Source organism: Lepidothrix coronata, unplaced genomic scaffold (assembly GCF_001604755.1).
Source record: "Lepidothrix coronata isolate B3197 unplaced genomic scaffold, Lepidothrix_coronata-1.0 Scaffold322, whole genome shotgun sequence".
Classification (NCBI taxonomy): domain Eukaryota; kingdom Metazoa; phylum Chordata; class Aves; order Passeriformes; family Pipridae; genus Lepidothrix; species Lepidothrix coronata.
Window position 1 is genome coordinate 269,423 of NW_016690502.1, and position 21,671 is coordinate 291,093.

Sequence of the window (21,671 nt, forward strand, 5' to 3'; positions counted from 1 at the left end):
TTCTAGAAGAAATCCAGAATTTCAGAAACTGATTCCCAGAAGTAAGATATATGGCAAGTTTTACCATTACATGTTAAACATTTCTTGATGCCTATTATATTTGGATTTCTATGTTTTCATAATACAGACAGAAAGACTGTAAAAATTTTAAGAGACATAAACCCCCAAATATTAATACTTCTATTTAGAAGCCTTTTTCCTCCAATTTTGTTGTGCTTCAGTATTGAAGAGCACACAGTACTTCAATACATGAAGAGAAAGCTAACATGAACCGCAGGATTTAAAACTGGACCTGATTTTTTGTTGTTGTTTGAGGGGTTGTTTGGTTTGGTTGGTTTTTGTTTTTGAGAGCAATCTCACAATAATCCAGTCGTTTTATTGCTGGCTTTAATTATTCAAACATAACTTTTCAATCACAAAATTATTGAATATACAGAGTGAAAGGTGCATTAAGAATACATGGCAAGAATTGCTCAATCGTCATACAGAGATTAATACAAAATATATATGTAATTCAAATAAAGTTCTAACTCTCAATTAGGTATTAAAAGAAGTTTTGGGTCAGAGCTATTCTAGCTATTCTAGCCTCCTAGGCTGAGGAAGTGCCTCTCTCAAAATAGGTACAGCATTCACAAACTTGGCAATGAAACCAACTGGATGTTATTTTAATTTCAACAGAAAGAAGAACGTTAACAAGATGTGTCCTCAGGCGCAGGAGAAGAAAATTCAAAGTCAAATGGTGCATAATTAAGCCTGTTAACTTCAGAATTCCACAGCCACAATATTCTTTTGAATACAAATAACAAACTAACTAAACCTATTCACCCAAGTTTTTGACATTTGTTTCAAAGCAGTAGGTAAAGCACTACCTCACAACACTGAGTAGCATTTATTAAATCTCAACCTTAAACACCAATTAGCATGAGTTGTCAAGGGGAGTGGAACTGCAACACAGGTAGTAGGCATAGCTGCTGAAAGTTTTCTTTTAATGATTTATTTTCAATCTGTAAATACACCACGTTGAAAGTAAGAAGCTTGGCTGCTCTTTTAAACTCGAAGCATTATTCCTATTGCTTAACACTTATATCTGTGATAAAAAGTATTTTTTTTAGATGCGTAAACTTAGCATGTCCTTCGGTGAAATATCATAAATGAAAAAGCCATAATGCAGATTCCTGGCAGACAGGAGTCTGAATCATAACTGTCTCACTGAGGTATAGGGAATTTCGCTAATTAACTCCACAATGGAATTTGGCCCTCTGAATGAAATCATGGTCACCTCAGGAAGGAAACCACTATTGGATTAACAGGTGGTGCTTGGATCTAGATTCTTTATGGAGAAGTCTCAAGCTCTTTTGTGAATTATTTTAACACCTTAACTTTTTGCTCCTCATGTTTTCTGCTTAGAGTTATTACCATAGCCTGGAAAACTACTGTTGGCTGTGAAGTATTAGCTCTTATTGTTTTCATCCTTTTGCTCACTGTACTGGGATCTCATAAGAAATCACTCATGATTGTGCTCCAAGGTCATGGTTTTGCTTTATAAAAGATGAAAAGGAAAAATTTTGACTATTAAGCTAGGAAAAGAACAGCAGAATTTTGCAGTGTACCCAAGTCCCCTCAGACAGATTCAGTTCCATTATTCAGATGCAGGGAATATGGTTTAAGTCTTAGCCAGAAGGGATCTGAATTCAGGTCTCTCAGCTCCTCAGCTCTACCCAGGCTGATATAAAGGGTGTATGCTCCCAGCAGCTGTTTTTTTGAAAACAAGTCCTACTTATTTCCTTGGACAGCAAAGGAAAAGGGAGAAAGATGCTTTCTCCTTCAGTAGGAGATCTACAAATTTGGAGTCTGAAACAGATAATCATGACCCTCTCCATTATGAGAAGGGTGATTAAAGAGAGAGATGAATAATTTATAGCATATCATGATAATTTCCACATCATTCAGTTAAGCAATCCTTGCTCAATGCATGGATTGTCATGTTTTTTTTAATTCCAAACATTTTACCCGATGCATATTAACTCTAAGCATCAATCTCACTCCAGACAGAAAAAAATAAAATGTTATAACCTCTAGGTTTTACATACTTAAGGTACCTTTTAAGATGCTCTTACACGGACACAGGTTTTTTCCTATTTTGACAAAGGAATACAAACAAATTTATGGTTTAACATGAATGCTTTGAACACTTATTAACACTGACAGCTAAAGAAGCAGTTTTCATAACCAAAACGTAGAAGAAGGAAGTAAGTTTCAAATGCAGGTGAGCAAGACTGTTTAGAACAGTTACATAAATATTTTGCAAGAAAAACACAGACTAATAGAATCTATTCTACTACCTAAATTAATAGTGTATTTTCTATGAAAAACTTATTTATATGTAAAATAGAGTGGAAATTGATACCGCCAAAAAAAAATCAAATGATATTGCAAAGTTCTTAATATAAAATATGGGGAAACATCTCTGAGACACTTCATAGGTACTCCTGTTTACTTCCCCTAAATATAGTACTCTGATTGCTGATGCAAATTTTTGCCTTGTTTTTGTCATGCTTTTCATAGATAGAAAAAAAAAGACATGGTGACTAAATGACTAACTGAAAATAGAAGCCCTATCCAACATAATAAAGAGGAAAACAAAGAAGAAAACAAAATTAGTTTTCAAGTGAGCATGTTTGTTACTAGAATAAGGTTGTTTACAGGAAGTTCTAAATCTCTGGAAAAAAAGAAAATGGGACAAAATCATCTGCAACAATGGAGACTGAACATAGACATCCAATTTACAATGAAAGAGTGTTTGAACGTATAGAAAATATTTCCAGATAAAATGAATGATCTATTGGCATTTCATGAGATCACAATGATAGAGGTGGATTTCTAGATTTCTCTTTTTGGAAATCAAAGTGAACTTTATAGGCTTGCTTCCCCATTACGCTTTGAGTATTATTTTAAATTAAGAATGCAATTCCATTATTAATTCAGTAGATACAATTTAAACATGCTGTTTCTGAATATACTGCTATCCTCAAATGTCAATTATTACATATCACACAGTAAAACACCATAATATAGGACAACTTGCTTGGGCGTTGTTGAAAAAAAACATGGTCTGAAAAGTTGTATTTCCTAAAAGTCATATTCAGTAGCATGAATTTTCTGACATGACTGCAATGTAAAGATGGATTTTTGAGTAGAACTTCATATTTATTGAGTCTAAGGTGGCAAGCTCCTCCTGTAAAGAATTTAAGCGTGAACTTATACGTATGACTAATGCCAGTGAAATACTTAAACCTCTTCTGAATATCATTAAGTTCCACAAAACCTCCTAGCCATTTCTAGAGTCTAATGAAAACAATTTCATCTCTACTTCTGAAGGATTTTGATTTCAGAATACTTATTTTATAAGTATGTGATAAATAGCAAAGAATATGCTCAGATAGTCCTTCTCCTAATCATTTGAAAGGGTAAACTGTCAGGACTGGTTCTCTATTTCCCCATGTTTTATATAGTTTTGTAAAATACTGCTGAATCATTATAACCTGTTTTACACCAGTGCTGCAGACTAGAGGGCTTACCACAGTAGGGGAAAAAAATCATTGAATCCATTCTCTCTCCAATGAGAAGTGCTATAACACGCACAGCTAGGGAAAAACAAAATAGGAACTGACTGAAGTTTGAAATTATATTGAAGTGATTGCACTTGCTCAGTTTTGCGTAAGAATAAAATCTTTATAGATAATCATTGTAAATTGAATGCACACTCTAATAAATATAAAAGCTTGGCTTTCCACTCAAAAATACAGTAAAAGTTCCAGATCTGCAAAGTGAAAAGTGAACCTCCCTTTTACTAATGACAATAAATCATTGCTCCATTTTAACTGACACAAATTCCCCAAGAATTTCTACAACGAACAAAACCACCCTCCCCTTCACCCCTGTGTTCCCCCCAAAAGGAGAAATTTAGATGCACAGCAAGGAGAAAACAAGCCTGTCAAGATTTCACAAGCCTGCAACAAGCCAGAGCAGAGGAGGGTATTTGAAGCTAATCCCACCACATTACTGATGCCTGGTAACCCTGTTGTAGCAATCAAAGATCTTAAACTCCAGTAGTCCGTTTTTCCACTGTTGAAACACCACAATCATCAGGATCTGTACAGCTCAGAGGAACAGATTTGGGTGTCTTCAACATGAACAACTGAAACAGGTTCAGTCAATGAGAATTGTACAGAAACACAATTATGCACAGTCAGACCTTCTCAAGAAGACGACTCCATCCCACACAGACATTCAGATTTCTGTGTAACAGCCAACAAAAACATGTAACAGAAGCCATATAGATCCAAAACAGCGCTGCTTAAACTCTGTATCTCTGTATCTCTAGCACGAATCACCACTGCCTTTCATCCCACCCTAGAAAGTGTCACACCACACAGCCTCCAAAACCTGCAGTTGTGATCTAAGAGACTTGGAGGAAACAGATGGTTCTGAGCACCAGCACCAAGCACCCCAGTTGACACTGGTTAAACCTAGCATGTATTTAAAAGATGCACAACTGCCACACCCTCTTTGCCAGAAAGCTAAGCTTTCTCCTCATAAATAGCAACCAAAACCCACCACACCCTGATGACACTGACAGGTACAAAATACTACACCAGCATAAATGAACATTATCATAAATTAGAGATACAGCACCCAGGAAGCACTAATTGTGTTGTCAACAGCAATTTTTAGTCAGTCACACAGTGACCAAAGCCAGAGAAATACCATCACCTTCAGTAAAATAAATCACATACTCAAAGACATTACATTCCAATGTCTAAAGAACTATCAAACTCAATTTCCTGCACTTCTCCTAGCAAAAATCCTCACCATGTCACAGTAATAACATAGTTTGAACAAAAGCTTTGAAGCAATGAAGGTTTAGCACTCAGATTATAAAGTGATAAAAAATTTTTTACCCCCTTGAAATTTTGCTGGTCTCTGCCAGCGTTGCTGCCACTGCACAATTATAGCTATCCTGTAACTCATGGTGATTTTCTGAACTCAAGGGATGCAAAATACAGAATTCACACTTCAGGATGCAAACTCACACTCGGGCTTAACCACAGCAACTCTCCACCATAAGTCAGAAGTCAAATCAGTTTATCTCCCAGCATATACCCTGGTTTATGTTGAAAAATGAAAATGAAATGACAAAGAACCTAATCTTACTTTCACAGAAGTCAGTATCAAACCTCCTGCTGACTTCAATAAGAGCAAAAGCCAGCACCAGATCTTCAAAAATCATTATTATTTTCTTCAGAGCAGTATATGTATTTCCTATCAGCCCCCTGCAGAAGGATGATGGTCTCTCAGCTTTCCAATGGTATCGCCTCATATAGAAAAGCATCTCAGACTGTCAGTGCTAATCTAATGTCTATGACCACCTGAGGAATATGGTTTGACTTCAGAATATAGCCTGAAGAAGAGGAAAGAATCAAGCCCTATGGAAGAAGAAAGGGGCATGCCAGCACTACTGATTCAATGATAATCTTGTAACTAACAAAAAAAATCTGCCATATTTTAAGGAGAACTTGCAGGAGTATCCATTCCTCTCTGCACATGCTGTCAGAAGTGACATACAAAGAAGAATTTCAATCAGATGGATTGATCTGAAAGTGATGCAGAAACACATTTTGATCCTCTTTGGTTTAAAAAAAGTAATAAAAGAGGAAATTCCATTACACAATTAAAAGCATTTGCTCTGTGTTTAACCAAGCACAGAAATTGCATGTGGCTTTTTTGGAACTGCAGAAATTATTATCACTGGCTTCTGAACTGAATACATTTATGAAAAAAAAAATAAAAGTAGTTATGTAGTTAATAGTCTTTCCACGAGAATTAACAATGGTAACAAGCCAGAATCTGCACTTTTCAAGTGACTTTCCTCTTGAAGTCATGTAGAAGGAGTAAGAGGAAGCATAAGTATTTAATTCATAAACACAGTACAAAGGAAAAGCTAAAGATCATCTTCATATGCTCAGGCATAGACTTGACCATAGTATGCAGTTTGAAACCTATGTCGTACCAAATCCTACAAGAATCTACTAATTATGCCCTTCTCTTAAGTGGGCTGGCAGCACACCTGACAGCCACTTGATGTAACAAGCTCTGCACAGAAAGCAACACTAGATGATTTCTACTGTAGGGGCTGGAATTAAGTTAAATTTGCCTTGCCCACTACACAGTAAAGATCAGCTTCACCTCAGTAGTTACAGGTGGTACTTACTGGTCTCGTGATGAAGTGATTCTTCTAGGAAGATACACGTGGGACCTGAGTCTGGGCTTTTCAATTCAATAGTTGCTTGAGCAGAAATCAACAGAGCACAGAAGCATTGCCAGTCGAAAAGGGAAGCTCTATTCAGATTGCCTGTCATTCCCTTCCCAGTTCAAAAGCAAGCATGTTCAAAATTCACTAATGAAACTATACAAATACAACAGATGTCCAGTCCTATATGCAACCATACCACCTTTGGATCTCCATTTTGAAACCAGTAACAGGTAAGACTTCAGTTTAAAAAAAATTAAAAAAAAAAAGGCTACTGAAAGCAGAATTGAATCCACAGGACAAGAAACCATGCCTACCTGGCCACAGCAGAGACAATTAACAGCAGAGACAACTAACATATCTCCCTCGAAAGGAAAAACATTAATACCTTAGCTACTGTTCAGCTAATTAACCCATGCTACTGACAGTGATCATCAGAGTAAGATTCTGCAACAATATTGCGCATATGCATTTCCTACTTTTCTGTATTGACAAAAGATCATCACAGCACCTTGCTGAAACATCTTTCTGCACTGATGTACTCTTTGTCCTGAGCCCTTGCAATATAGGTGCCCCTAGTTTTCTTTATTTCCTGAACAAGATTGAAAAGATAAAGCAGTTTCCTCTCTTAAGCATCTGTTTCACACAGTATCACAGGTAGAAAAGTAACTTAATTCCACACAGTTTTTATAGAAGTAAATTACTCAACAAGTTTTTTCTCCAAGTATGAGATATGGATATCAAATCAAAAGGAATTCACAAGTAATTTGCAAGTACTGTACTGCCCTCTGCAGTCAATGTGCAAGTTCTGCAAAATGAATCTGAGCATATTCCTTGCAAAGATCAATAATAAAAAGGTCAATAATAAAAATTCTACCAGTTGAAACTCAGCAAAAGCAACATTTCTATGGTAATGTCTTACTGGTTGGAATCACAGGAACACAACACAGAAACGTTTTAATTCTTCACATAAATGCTCTACCTATTAAAGAATGTGGAAAAGTATGTTTTGCTGCTGTTTCAGGAGTCAGATTCCTCAATGATACTTTCTGGCATTTACTGTCCTGGAACTTGACAGAAGTTTGCCATGCCCCATCTGGTAATTTTCTCTGGTTACTTCTAATAGATATCCAAAATAAACCAAATTTTTTAAAACTTACATTAACTGATCCATCAGTGAGAGAGAAGTATATTTTACAGTTTAGGTATTGCACTATTTAACACAACTTGAAACTTTAATAGGGCATTTTGCTGACATTTGTACAGCACTGTAGTGGAGGTGCCAGGTGCCCACCAAAGCTGCTCTATCACTCCTTCTTTTAAACCAGAGAGGGGAGAGAAACCGCAATGGGTCAAGATAAGAGCAGGAAGATCATTCACCAATTACTGTCAGAGGCAATACAGACTCAGCTTGGGGAAATCAACTGAATTTATTACCAACCAAACCAGAGCAGGATAATTAGAAATAAAACCAAATCTTTAAAACAATTTAGTGTTTGAATACTCTTGCAAAATGGAAGCTACTTACATTATGGCCCTCTGCCTCCTTAACTCTTCGCTCTTGTGACCACTGACAGGACTTGAGGAAATGGCATGAAGCGGAGTCGGAAGGTTTAGTTTGGATATCAGGGGAAAAGTTCACTGAACAGGCACTGGAACAGGCTTCCCAGGGAAGCAGTCACAACACCAAGCCTGACAGAGTTCAAATAGTGTTTGGACAATGCTCTCAGGCACATGATGTGATTCTTGGTGTGTCCTGCATAGGGTCAGGAGCTGGATTTGATAATCCTGATGGGTCCCTTCCACCTCCACATATTCTACAATTCTATGATTAACACTGACAGCGCTGCATGACAAAACTGCTTCCTATCAGAGCACCTTCATTCTAACTTAATTTACACCTGCTTTTTCCCCCTTGAATCTTGAATCTTAATTTTTTTTAAGCAATTATCAGATTTTACAGTATTTCTCTTTTCCTAAAAAACTTTGTACCTCATGAACTGCATGATATATCACTACTAAAAGGCATGTGAAAGCAAAGAAGGCAAACTAACATCCTTTTAAAACAAAACTCAGATTTGAAGTTCCACTCTTCTGCTCTCAGAGAGCATCTGAAAGATCCTCATACCACAAATGTTCAAGGCAAAGTTCTAACAGCACTTCACGGTTTCATAGAATCAGACTGGTTTGGGTTGGAAGGGACCTTAAACATCACCTAATTCCCACCCCCCTGCCATGGGCGGGGGGGGAAGGGGGGGACTGTCACTAGACCAGGTTGCTCAGGGCCCCATCCAGCCCGGCCTTCAACACTTTCCTTTCACCGGGACCCCCGTGGGTTCCGCTGGGAGGGAAGCGCTTGAACACCCCTGTGGACGGAGTGCCAGCCGGGGCAGGTGGCCGGAGTTCCGCTCCCTCCCGCTGCCTCGGCCGCGCCCGCGCCCCCGTTGCCCCGGCGACGCCCCGCCCGCTGCGCCGCCGGCGCGGCCGTTGCTGCGGCACCCGCGGGGCGGCGGCGGCTGAGGGGCTGCGTGTGCCCCGGGCCGGCCGGACAGCACCGCACCCGCCGGGCTCATAAGGGGCCCCGCCCCGGGCTGTACCGTGGGAAGGGCAGGAGCCAGGCCACCTGTGGCACGGACACAAGGCCCCGGCCGGGCCGAGCCGCACGCTGCCACAGCGGGACCCCGGGCAGCCGCCTGCTGAGACCCTCATCAGCCTCAGCGGGAACCGGGACCAGCTCCCTAGGAATACCGAGAGATAAGGCAAGGGGCTGAGCAGCCACCAGGACCGAGGGAGAGCATCTCTCAGCCACAAGCACCCCTCCAAGCACAGGACCAAAGGGGAGGTGTCGGCTAGAGCCGTGCACCGGGACAAGGACCGTATCAATCGCAGAGCCCAGTTCAACACCTCCGTCATCCGCGGCCAGCAGAGCAAGCCGCTGACAAGCTGCAGGGGCCAGAAAGAAACATCAGTCAGAGATAAGCGCTGGGACGAGCCTCCCATCAGGCCCGGGGAGGGGCAGGCAAAAACATGGATCAGTCGCCAGGATTAAACCCTTCCCAGGGTGCTGATCAGACATATGCCTATGAACGTGGGCATGGCCCTTATCAGCCACACGAACCAGGTTATGGTCTTGATCAGCCAGATTACAGCCCATATGATGATCAGATACCCGATCCAAAAGCCCAAATGCTGGCAATCCAGAATGCAAAAGCCTATTTACTGAAGACCAGCACAACATCTGGCCTGAACTTGTAAGTATGAAAAAGTCAATCAAAAATGGTAGGAAGTATGAGTGGAAAGAAGATTAGTGTTGGTAAAAGGGCAAAGGGTTATGTTAAGAAAGGGAAGGATACCAGGGAGGTATATACAGAATGGGACAATATGTTATAAATGCAACATTTCATCACTATGTGATACTTGCATGTGTCCAACATCTTTCAGAATCAAAATTCCTAAAGGAATTTTATAGGGAGTCCAAAAAAAAATTGATTTGACTAAGAGCAAGTTTAAATTCAGCTTCAGCTCCTAAGATGGGGGGGTATATACAAAAAATGGAAGATGAGACTGCTCCCAAGTATAATCAGGCTAGTTTTAAGTCTAATTTTTCATAATGTTCCATGAGCGCCTTTCTTCTAATTATTCCAATGACTTCTCCAAAGTTTCAGATGATTAGCTTCTACTTCAGATATTAAAAGCATAATATTCTGAGATAATTTTTTGTAGTTGGCCAACAATATTTACATTTACATGACAGATACGATCATCTTGCTAATGTGCTAACAAAGATCCTGGATGAACAGCCCACAAATACAGTAGACATAATTGAGAATATCAGCAAGGATGTGAAGTGGGCTCGATTTCAGAAAAAAATGGACACTCTTCGAGATGAATATGAGATTCCTCCAACATATGAAGCTGCAGAAAAGTGTAAAGCTTTGTTCATCAAGGAAAATGGAGAAGAAAATGAAGAAATAATAGAAGAAGAGATAGTGAGTTATTATCAGAGTGAAACAGATTACCCTCTGTTTCAGGGAATGGGTGGGTGGATGGTGTGAAGAGAAAGGGAGGAAGTTGTGGTCTCTTCTGTAGCGCTGCCTCTCACGAACATATAAATAATTGCAATCACAGTATCATGTGCCCTCTCCATAGCTGAGCTGGTCCCATGTCTAGTTGTGAAGAAGAAAACCCATCCGGTTACTTAGTTGGGATTTTTCCATGTAGTAAATCTACTATTCCCAGGTTTTAAAATTGTGGATGTTCTAGAGATGATGAACAGAAAGTAAAGTTTATAACATCTCCCATATGCCAGTTCAGCATGGAATATTGCTTCCAAGTTTCTTTTCTTTATCTAAAAGGGACATTTCTTTATCTAAAGAGACCATAATATTAGATGCCAGTTACAGAATATTGTGCACGGCTGCTAGTGTAAAACAGAGAATGCAGAATTTTGTGATCTTTCCAGCTCCAACTGTGGTTCCAGTCTGTCCTTCTCCAACTGAAACAAAATATGGTTTTAATGAAGAATTACTAGACTTGAAAAGCCCCTTCTTAAAACAGGATTTTTCATTATTCAGTTGCATATATTCAGAAGCATTTGTACCCAATGAAAAATTAGAATTCTTATAACGAGAATTATAAGAATGTAAATGAGAATTCATATAATAACCAAGGGAAAGCAACCAACAAGATGTTGATTTTCCTATTAGGTTACCAGTATATACTCAAATGAATTGCCATTGCAGAGTACAAATACCAGCAATAGAAGAGATAGTCCTTCATCTTTTCCATAGCCTATTATGTATCTTACAGTAACAATATAGGATAGAAAAAATGGCAAAAAAGCAGGTTATTTCAGAAAAGAATTCTGAATTTTTCATACTCCTGTCAATCTTGCTTTGATATAAGAAGCCTGGAAGGTCTAAAGAAATTCCATATGAAGCTAGCATTAATTCCTCCAAATTGCCTATGCTGTCATGTCCAATTTCTAATAACTCTGTCTGCGTTATATGATCACGTACCCCCATGAAATGAGAGAAGGGTGATAAAGCAAATGGAAATACTTAATTAAATCATTACTGGACTAGTTCTGCTTCCACTGAAGCCAGATGGGGTCTTCCTATGGACTTCAGTAAGAGCAGGGGGCAGTATTTTAAAAAATGCATGGAGCTGTATGCCAAGGTCTTCAAATAAACAGCATTCACTTCAGAGAAATATTGCTGGTCTGGTGGCTCAATATATAAAGTCTGTATTATATTTTCCCCCAAATCCATCTGTCACAAACAGAAGGAAACACAGTGTCACTGTTTACAGGCCTCTTAGCTGACATGCCCTAGCACTGAAGTCCTTTGTAGATTCTGTGTAAGAATTCTGACTTTCCTTATGTTGCCGTAATTAAGAGTTTGAACTTTTAAATCCTGTGTTCTAAAAGCTGCAGTTCATCTGAGTTTTCTTCTTTATCCTTAAAAGGCATTTTTAATTTTTCTAAATGATAGTGAAAGATGTAGTGAATGAATGTCTGCAAAGCACTTTGAGAGAATGAGTAGCACTACAGGAAAGAGAATATAATGTTCAGTACATAACATGTTTAATTTTTCAAACAGATAATTATATTATTCTTTAGCTCTAACTCCAAATCTTCTTTCCCAGGGACATTCCCCTCTACCGAATGTAATGGAAACAGCCTTTTATTTTGAACAGGCTGGAGTTGGCTTGAGCAAAGATGAATCCTATTACATATTCCTTGCCCTTAAAAACCTAACTAGTGTTCAGCCAATCCAGACCTGTCGCTTCTGGGGCAAGATTTTGGGCCTGGAAATGAACTATATTATAGCGGAAGCACAATTACGTGAAGGGGAAGAGGAGGAGGAAGCAGGAGAGGAAGTTACTGAGGAAGAAGTGAAAGGGATGGATGAGGTCGAAGAGCAAGATGAAGAAAAAGAAAAAGAAGATGAACCACCAAAGTCCACCTATAAACCCCCACCTGATATCCCAAAAGAAGAAAATGGGACTGGGGCTAATAAATATGTCTACTTTGTCTGTAATGAGCCAGGCAAACCCTGGGTGAAGTTGCCTCCAGTGACACCAGCCCAGATTGTCTGTGCCAGGAAAATCAAGAAGTTCTTCACTGGTCGGCTGCATGCTCCTGTTGTGAGCTTTCCTCCTTTTCCTGGAAATGAGGCCAATTACCTGCGTGCACAGATAGCTCGAATCTCAGCAGGAACCCACGTCTCTCCCACTGGATTTTACCAGTTTCCAGAAGAGGAAGAAGAGGAAGAAGGTGGGGACACATATGAAGAAAATCCTGAATTTGAGCCTCCTGCTGTGGCTGAAATGGTGGATTCTCTCTCCACGTGGGCACACCATGTAAAGAATATTCTGAAGCAGGTATGTGCTCAGCAGGTATGTGCTCACACCGAGCACCATTCGGATACCATTCACACTGCAGTACTTGTACAGTACAGAATGTCAATGACACTCCTCACCTGCACCTTCAAACTATGGTATTGGTCTGCAACGTTTTTATACAGAAGATATATTTTATATATAATATGTAAATATCTTGCACATGTACATATATATATATATTTAGGAACCTTCTAGATTTAGTACTTTTTTCAATTATGTGTTCTTGAGGTTGAAACCTATCTTTAGATAACAGTATGGAGTTAGGCCCTGATAACTATGATTTCTGGTAATCTTTTGTATTAGGTTCTCTGCGTTGACATCCTTACTTGACAAAAATGTTTAAAATTTTCCTTTCTTGGGTAGGATGCTAAAATGCAGATAGCTTTTAATTGTATGCTAAATTGAACTTATTTGTTTTTTTTCTTCTTTTTGTTTTATACTTTCTGCTGTAAAACATGCAAGTGAAAAAGCTTAAAAGCATGTGCTATCAGGCCTGTGCTAGAAAGAGGTATTACTAATTTGATGATCATTGCTGGATGGTTGGCTGGCCAGTCTACCAGTTCAAGAATGCTAGTGTAATATAACAGCAAATGGTAGGAAATGAGGTTTAAACTTACTACCAGCAAAACAATAGTTGTAAAAAATAAAGTTTATATGCACTAGAGTCTTAAGAACATGTTCCTCTGACTGGTAGCTAAATAACAAGGTAGATTTTAAAGGAAGAGGTAAAGTCCATAAGTTAAGCCTCTTAGTTTGCAGTAACTGGTAGTCTAGCAAGGATATAAACGAAACTGGTCAGGAACTGAAGACTACAAAATCACAAAAAACTAATGGCAGAGGTATGAGGTTATTCTCAAATATTAAGCAGGGATGAATGAGGAAGGAGGGAGGAAAGAGGAATATAGGAAATGCTCTGCCAAGAGGATACAATATTCTGCCAACAATATACCGGTTATGGAATACATATTTTTCTTCTCCCTATCCCTTAACTCTGTGTGTGTGTCTGAGCCAATTGTTTTAACTGGCTTGCATTCTTTCAGTGATTGTTACATGTATTTATTATTTTTCCGTATCAATTATAGGGTCGCTGTGTTTGGATTAATCCTCAAAAATTAGAGGAAAAAAATGAAGAAGAGGAAGAGGAGGAAGAGGAGGAAGAGGAGACGGATGAGCAACAGGCAGAAACAGGACCACCCCTTCTTACTCTGCTGTCTGAAGATGAAGGTATTCTTCACGGAACATGAAGTTTTTGATAGAGAGCAACTAGGAATGTTGGCATTTAGGTAGTAAATATTTCAAGTTATAGGACTCTGGCACTTTTTGAAGGAATATAGTTTGCCCCTGTGGGGTAAACACATTCTTTTAGAGAATCAATCAAAAGCAAAACGGTTAACAGTATTGACATTAAAACTGAAATAATCAGGTTTACTAGGTAACAATCTTTTGAGATTAAAGGGAAAAAAAAACTTAGACTTGTCAGGTTATTGCATATTCAGGACAGCTGAAATACATTCAGCTATTTTTACCTCATCTTTTTAGGGCAAAAAAAAAGTGTATGTGCATGTGTAAATAAATTAATTAATTAATATGTACACACATATACTGATATTCGGTATTTGTATAAACATTTAGATGTTTTAGCATATTACTGCAGCAAATCATGGGAACAAGGGAGCCTGAATATTAGATTACATCAATATTAAATTATTTTCCTACTCTCCATTCTTTAATGGAGCTGAAATATAACTATATAATGTATCCATAAGTGCTAAAAAGTCCTTGACAAAAGAAACCAGGGTTAATGCTACTGAATTTGAGTAGCACTCCTGTGGGTCTCTTAGAATTCCTATGCTACCTGCTCATACATTCGAGCCACTTGTTCAAATACAGTTTATTGTTTCTGACTTTTGGGTCTTCTAACATGCAACTTAAATATAACTGTTGCTTGAATTCCTTAAGTCTTTCTGTAATTCTGAAAATCTTGTAGCTCAGTCTTAAATGTTTTGTAGAGGCTTCTAAGTGCGTTTATTCATAGACAGTGTGTGTTTGGCTGCCTCCAGGAATTAAAGACATCCCTGCTTGGACAGCTCAGCATTCTACAAACCTGATCCCACAACACTCTGTTGCAATTATCCAGTCTAACCGGTGGCCTGGAGCATATGCCTTTGCATCTGGCAGGTGAGAATCTAGTTGACATGGTTACAACACAGACTGTATATGCTACACACAGGCACCTGGCAAAGTTGCTTTATTATTAATTCATTGACTGAATTCTAACTATTCCAGAGACTGATGGAGAAGGCCACTTGAATGTGCACAGCAACAGTAAATATGTATTTAAGAGTGAAAACAAATAATCATTGGAAAGACTGGTATAAAGTTAGTGGATGTAAATGTCCAGTTAGTATTTGGGCACAGTCCTTGATTTAAAACCCGTGTTCTTGGGTCTGTGGTACTTTCTACAAAAACATCTACATTCTGTGGTTCTAATGTTCGTTTGTTTCCACTACAAATAGTACAGTCGTGACCTCCACCTGCTTTTAAAAAGGCACTGGAGTTGGTGTCAGAAGTGGCGCTATGTTGTTACCCAAGTGAAGTTGGAGTCATATTGCAATATAGTGCAGTGACACTTCATCATTTTAAACAGAAGATGTATTAATCAACCATTAGAGCAGTTAAAAAGAGGTGCCATCTTTTAAGTTCTTCTGTTATAGGATATCTGTAACTTTTTGCGCAGCAGAGTAAGGAAGCCTGACAGTATCTCTGCTGATATTTTGTCAGGGGCTGAATGTTTTCTTTCACTTCTCTTTCTCAGGAAATTTGAGAACATCTACTTTGGCTGGGGTCACAAATACAGTCCAGAAAACTACACTCCCATCCTGCCCCCACCAGTGCAAGAAGAATATCCCAGTGGTCCAGCGATCACTGAGGCAAGAGACCCCACTCTGGAAGAGGAACTGGCTTTCAAGGCTGCGCAGGAAGCTTTAGCTGCAGGTGAAGAAGAGGAAGAGGAAGAGGAAGAAGAGGGGGATGATTAAAATGTGAGGGAAAACATTGTTTTAAAACTTTAAACATGAATAGTATTTTCATGATGTAGTCATTAATTTGTTGACCTTAAAAGAAATGCAATTGGAGCATACCTTCTTTTTTGATTTCTCTAGGCTTCTCTTTGCATCTACCTTCCACTCCTTCTCCACCCCTAAAGCCCTTCATGAAGACTGTGCAATGAATGTCTTAGCCTTTTTCTTAGATGACTGTGCATTCTGCTTGCTAAAATGATATTGATTTAAACTAAGAACTATAATCCACCAAATGTTCACAGTTTTTCTAACCCTTACTTCAGTACATTTTAAATAAAAAAAATTATAATCACATAACAGTGTGTGAAATGTGTGCTTTTGTGTGTGAAAGCATACTGTTTAGATCAGTAGACAGCTTATCGAGGTAGTGGCCAAGTGCATGGGGATGACACTGATCAGCAGCACTGCTGAGGCCGTGCTTCGAATCTTGTGTTCAGTTTTGGGCCCCTCACTGCAAGAGAGACGTTGAGGTGCTGGAGTGTATCCAGAGAAAGGCAACAGAGCTGGTGAAGGGTCTGGAGCACAAGTCTGATGAGGAGCGGCTGAAGGAGCTGGGGGTGTTTATCCTGGAGGAGGCTGAGGGGTGACCTTATCGCTCTCTACAAGTACCCGAAAGGAGGTTGTAGCCAGGTGGGGATCAGCCTTCTCCTCAGTTACAAGCGATATAGGAAGAGCAAACAGCCTCAAGTTACGCCAGGAGAGGTTTAGATTTGGATATTGGGAAAAATTTCTCTATGGAAAAGGGTGCCATGGATAGGAAACGGCTGCCCAGGGCAGTGGTGGAGCCACTATCCCTGAAGGTATTTAAATGACCTGTAGCTGTGGCATTTCAAGACACGGCTTAGCGGTGAATACGGCGGTGCTGGGTTTACGGTCAAACTCGATACTCCTGGAGCCTTTTCCCGGGGCAGCCAACCCTCCATCCCCGCACCACGGCCGCGCCAACGCACCCGCTCGCCTCCCTGGGCGGCACCACCGCAGCGCTGCCGGCAGACGGGAGGGGGGGGTTCACGGTAGAGCTCAGGGGCTGATCAGCCTGTCCCTCACTGCGCTTTCCTTGCCCGTCTCCCTCGCTCCTTCCCCCCTCCCCCAGCTGCTGGCGAGTGGTACGCTCCGCGTGCGGCTTCCGTCCCACGTGGGCCAATAGGGAGCGGTCTCTGGAGCAGTTCAAACTGCGGTGGCGGTTGGGGCGGGTGGTGCTTGTCCAGAGCCGTGTCGGGTCCCTGTCCCGGTTCCCGGTCTCCCTTGTCCCGGGCGGGCATGGCGGACGAGGGCGCGGTCACGGTCTGCGTGCGTGTGCGGCCGCTCATCGCCAGGTGAGGCTCCGGGCAGGCGGGAGGAGGAGGCTGCAGCGGCGTTTACCCCGGAATGCTGCCGTGCTCCTCGCACCGGGAGGGGACCGGGGCAGGAAGACGGTGTCTATCCCCGTGGCGGAAGGAGGGATCCAGATCCCTCCGGGGTAGAGGGTGTCGCGGTCAGGGGTCCATGTTACGGGAGAAGAGCCCTGGCCCAGTGAAGGTAACAGAGTATCTTTTTCTCTTAGAGAAAATGCTTCAGGAGATAAAGTGTCCCTGCATTGGAAGAGCGAAAATAATACTGTTTCCGACGTGAATGGTACCAAAATATTTAGTTACGGTAAGAATGTGAAAGCAACTGCTTTGCTTTGATGCTTATGCGGACCTCCGCTACTGTACTGCTTGAACGTGTCGACGTGAGTGCCCTGAGCTTCCTGCAGTGTCCCTCAACTTTTCCAATTTCATAATTCTGAAGCAATGTCGTTGAGGCACAGAGGATTTCTGGTTTAGGCAACAGTGGGAATGTGCTTTTGAAGTCAGCTTCCTGGTGGACGTTGCTTTCTCTGTTCTGATTTATGCTCTAATGGCTTTGGAACACATGAACTCGATTCTTTTCATATGAAATCCAGTTACAGACTAGACCAGGGCTAGCCCTGAGCATTTAGGGAGAAGGGGGTGGGAGGTAGTGAGTTGACCGTGGCTGGTTGCCAAGTACCCACTAAAGTCACTCTCTCACTCTCCCTCTGCAACTGGACAGAGGAGAGAAAAAAAACAGCTAAGGATTCCTGAGTTGAGATAGGAGCTGGGAGAGGTCACTTACTGATTACCTTCACGGGCAAAACAGACTCAAACTGGAGATATTAATTGAATTTATTACTAACAGGATCAGAGCAAAAGAGTGAGAAGTAAAATAATCTAAAAAGACCTTCACCCCACCCCTGCTTCCTTCCATGCTCTCCCTCCTCCCCGCCAGCAGTGCAGGGAGACAAGGAATGGGGGTTATGGTGAGTTGTTGTTTCTGCCGCTGCTCAGGAAGAGGAGTCCTTCCCCTGCTCCCGTGGGGTCTCTCCCACAGGACACAGTTCTTGATGGACCTCTCCAGCGTGAGTCCATCCCTCGGGCAACAGTTCTTCATGAAATTGCTGTCCCGTGGGTCACTCCTCCATGGGGTGCAGTCCTTCATGAATGAGCTGTACCAACATGGGTCCCCCACAGGGGCCACAAGTCCTATTGGGGAAAAACCTGCTCCAGCATGGGCTTCCCTCTCCACAGGCTGCAGGTCCCCAGCAGGACCCTGCTCCATCTTGGGCCTCCCACAGAGTCACAGCCTCCTTCAGATATCCACCTGCTCCAGAGTGGGCTCCTCCATGGGCTACAGGTTGATCTCTGCTCCCTGATGGTCCTCCATGGGCTGCACGAGGATAATTAACCTGTCTTGTCTGATTTACAATCCTCAGATATAAACTAACCATTAACTATACTAAATAGGATGACTGTTTAACTGTTTCCTCCATTCTTACAGTTTTATTACTTATCTGTCATCTGTGCATCACATCTTTCTTGGTTTTGTGTTTAGTATTTATTTTAAAATAAAATTCTAAAAGCCTGATTAGTAGTGCCACAATGATATTTTATGTTTGAATTACTCTACAAACAGTGATGCATATTTATTGGATTTGAAGTCAGTGATACTGAGTAAGATGATAGGTTGGTTTTGACTTGCAATACAAGGGATTCACATGCTTTATTTTAATTTGTTTTTAAGATCGTGTCTTTCACTCCAGTGACAACACTCAGCAGTTATATGATGGTGTAGCTGTTCCAATTATACAGTCAGCTGTGCGAGGTTATAATGGTAAGTTTTAAAACTATGTTTAAATCCTGTTTGTAAAGTGTTTTAGAAATAGTTGGTAAAACTCTACTACCTTTCTAGGCACAATTTTTGCTTACGGACAGACTGCTTCAGGGAAGACTTACACAATGATGGGAAATGAAGATTCTGCGGGCATTATCCCTAAGGCAATTCAACATGTTTTCAAAATTATTTGTGAGGTGAGCAATTCCATTAAATTGAAGTGACTGAAAGGACTAGAAATATTTGTGATCATTACATAAAAGTTAATTTTAGTATCAAGGAGCTCATGAAGGAAGTGAATTTATATTAGACTATATGTTGCAGTTGCTTTTCTAGCCTGGAAAAGATGAGTGGTTTAAAACAAAAAGCTAATGGGACTTTAGTTGAAATTAAATCAGAGCAACACTGACGCGGGTTCTTAAACTTGCAAATATGTTCAACATTGATTACAAGTATAAATAGATACTCACTTTTTCATGTGGTAGATAAGGTAACATGAAGCTTTGTGTTCTGCTATTTTAAAAGTCTAAAAAATTAACAGCAATAAAGACTTTTCTTGGTGGGAAGAATATGACACTATATTTACTTATTTCAGACTTACAAAAGAATTGCTAATTGCTCAAGGTTAATAAAAGTAAGGAGAAAGTGTAAGTTAAAACAGTGATTTCTAAAACATGATTTGTAGAGCACTTGCTTCTGCCTTGAGGGTATCAGGTAATGGTTATCAGTTAAGTGAAATGCTCTCTGCTTCTTTAAGGAGGTGCAGGGTACCTTGGGAGGTTTATGAAAGTAACTGAAGCCAAGAAAACTTTCCCTGAGTCCATTGTGCAGCCTTTCCTCACTCCAATATTCTCTACCAGGGAGGTAGGGGAAGAAGCAGCAGCAAAGTAAATCCAAACAAGCAGAGAGAGAAGACAAGGGTACACAGAGAGGAAAGAGCCTAAGAAGGAGGAAATTGGTTATGAAAAGGGTATTTAAGTGGGAAAACTGTTCTCATGCTTCTGTGGGGCAGTTATCTTAATTTTACAACCTATTAGAAGTGGTATATCTTTAATGCAACTGGAAAGAGGTGGTATAGAAGAAAAATTATTCTGTATTGGTAGATGCTAATGCTACATAGAGGATGAGGGGAAAGAAATCTGTAGAACAATATCCAAACATACATCTCTGAGTTAAGAATACTTGCATTAAAAGATATTCATCAGTTAGTCTGTTAATAATTTTTTTTTTCTCTTTCAATGTTAGATCCCAGATAGAGAATTCTTGCTAAGAGTTTCTTACATGGAAATCTATAATGAAACCATTACAGATTTGCTTTGTGACAGTAGGAAAAAGAAGCCTCTGGGAATTCGTGAGGACATTAATGTAAGTGGATCTTATGTAATGTAAGTGTTGTATCTGCTTGTAGTAAAAGAATTTGAAAACAAAATGCCTTCAGAGGCATCTAATTGAAAGCTTTTCTGGGTCAAGTTGTGTAATTGTATCCTCAGCATTAGCAGAAGGACACTTGATATAGTAGAATAACAACAGTGACTTTGGGCTTTCTGTAGCTAGTTTACCTTTTTCAAAGTAGATACACTTTTCTTCTGCTACAATCATGGAATAACCATGAGACGGGGACTATTCAGTAAGATGATCACCATAGAAAAAGAAATCTACTTTAATGCCATGTTCAGTTTCTTTATATAAAGTTTTGTAGCAAATAATAAAAATTGGTTGATTGTTGTTTTGGTTGTTTTGTTGTTTTTTTTTTCATTTTGATGCCCTAAACAATGTATGTTTTTGGAATATGGGAAGAAGAGAAATTTACCAGTTGTATGATTATATCCTTATAACATTTACTGAAAAATATATTCCTGGATTCTCTCAGAAGATGTCCAGAAGGATATTTCCCCCAGCAGTTCTGTTTTTTGGAAACTTTCTAAATCTCTGGGTTTTGATTCTTGTGCCTTTAAGCCACAGTTTTGATGAAGGTCTAAACTTTACCCATCCCTTGTGTTTGGAGTAAAAAGACATTCAGCTGTTGAATAAATAGCATAATAATTGCTGGTTATGTTAACTTTATGTATTGAAGTGAGTTTTGGAGTTCAGGAGAATTTATGACTGTGTTTATTCTATAGAGGAATACATATGTAGAAGATCTGATTGAAGAAGTAGTGGTTGCCCCAGAACAAGTTATGGAATGGATAAGAAAAGGAGAAAGTAAGTTATTTAGCCACTGTCAGCTGATATTTAAAAAAAACATGGATGGATCAGGTATATCTAGAACCGTGGGGTATCTTTTTGAGTTTATATTCAGAAATCAGTGTTTTTGAGAAAGTTTTAAAATTATGCTTTTTTTCTATTTATCTCCATTTTATCAAAATAGAAGCAGAAGTATTTTAATATTGTTTTTGGCAGGAAATCGCCATTATGGAGAAACAAAAATGAATGAGCACAGCAGCCGTTCTCACACGATCTTCAGAATGGTAAAAACTGCTTCACTATTAGGAGTGGTTGTATTGTTTTCAAAGTGACAAAAACTTGATTGCACTTTACTGCATTTCTAGATCATTGAAAGCAGAGAACGAAGTGACCCTGCAAATGCAAACTGTGATGGAGCAGTCATGGTTTCCCACTTGGTAAGTGTCTAATGGTTTCTTGGAGTACAGCTTAGCTAGAGAATTTACTGTTACCACTTGTCTGAGAGAATAATGATACTTCATAATGACTTACAAATATCCTTT

General features: G+C 39.9%; 2 protein-coding genes across 2 annotated transcripts in view; both read left to right on the plus strand.

Annotated features, from left to right (window-relative positions):
* The first annotated feature begins 9,308 nt into the window (after positions 1–9,308).
* Positions 9,309–16,083, plus strand: LOC108508889 (radial spoke head protein 4 homolog A-like). Its single transcript, XM_017838042.1, has 6 exons — positions 9,309–9,561; positions 10,065–10,299; positions 11,957–12,694; positions 13,798–13,939; positions 14,776–14,893; positions 15,531–16,083. Exons 1-6 carry the CDS (start codon positions 9,338–9,340, stop codon positions 15,751–15,753), a joined length of 1,680 nt encoding a protein of 559 aa, XP_017693531.1. The 5' UTR covers positions 9,309–9,337; the 3' UTR covers positions 15,754–16,083.
* Positions 16,084–16,969: 886 nt separating this feature from the next.
* CENPE (centromere protein E) overlaps positions 16,970–21,671 on the plus strand; it is a 34,947-nt gene continuing 30,245 nt past the window's right edge. Inside the window, 8 exon segments of the mRNA XM_017838052.1 lie at positions 16,970–17,111; positions 17,339–17,430; positions 18,856–18,945; positions 19,024–19,142; positions 20,191–20,310; positions 21,066–21,147; positions 21,346–21,413; positions 21,495–21,566. Coding sequence (XP_017693541.1) covers positions 17,056–17,111; positions 17,339–17,430; positions 18,856–18,945; positions 19,024–19,142; positions 20,191–20,310; positions 21,066–21,147; positions 21,346–21,413; positions 21,495–21,566 — 699 coding nt within the window. The 5' untranslated portion in view covers positions 16,970–17,055.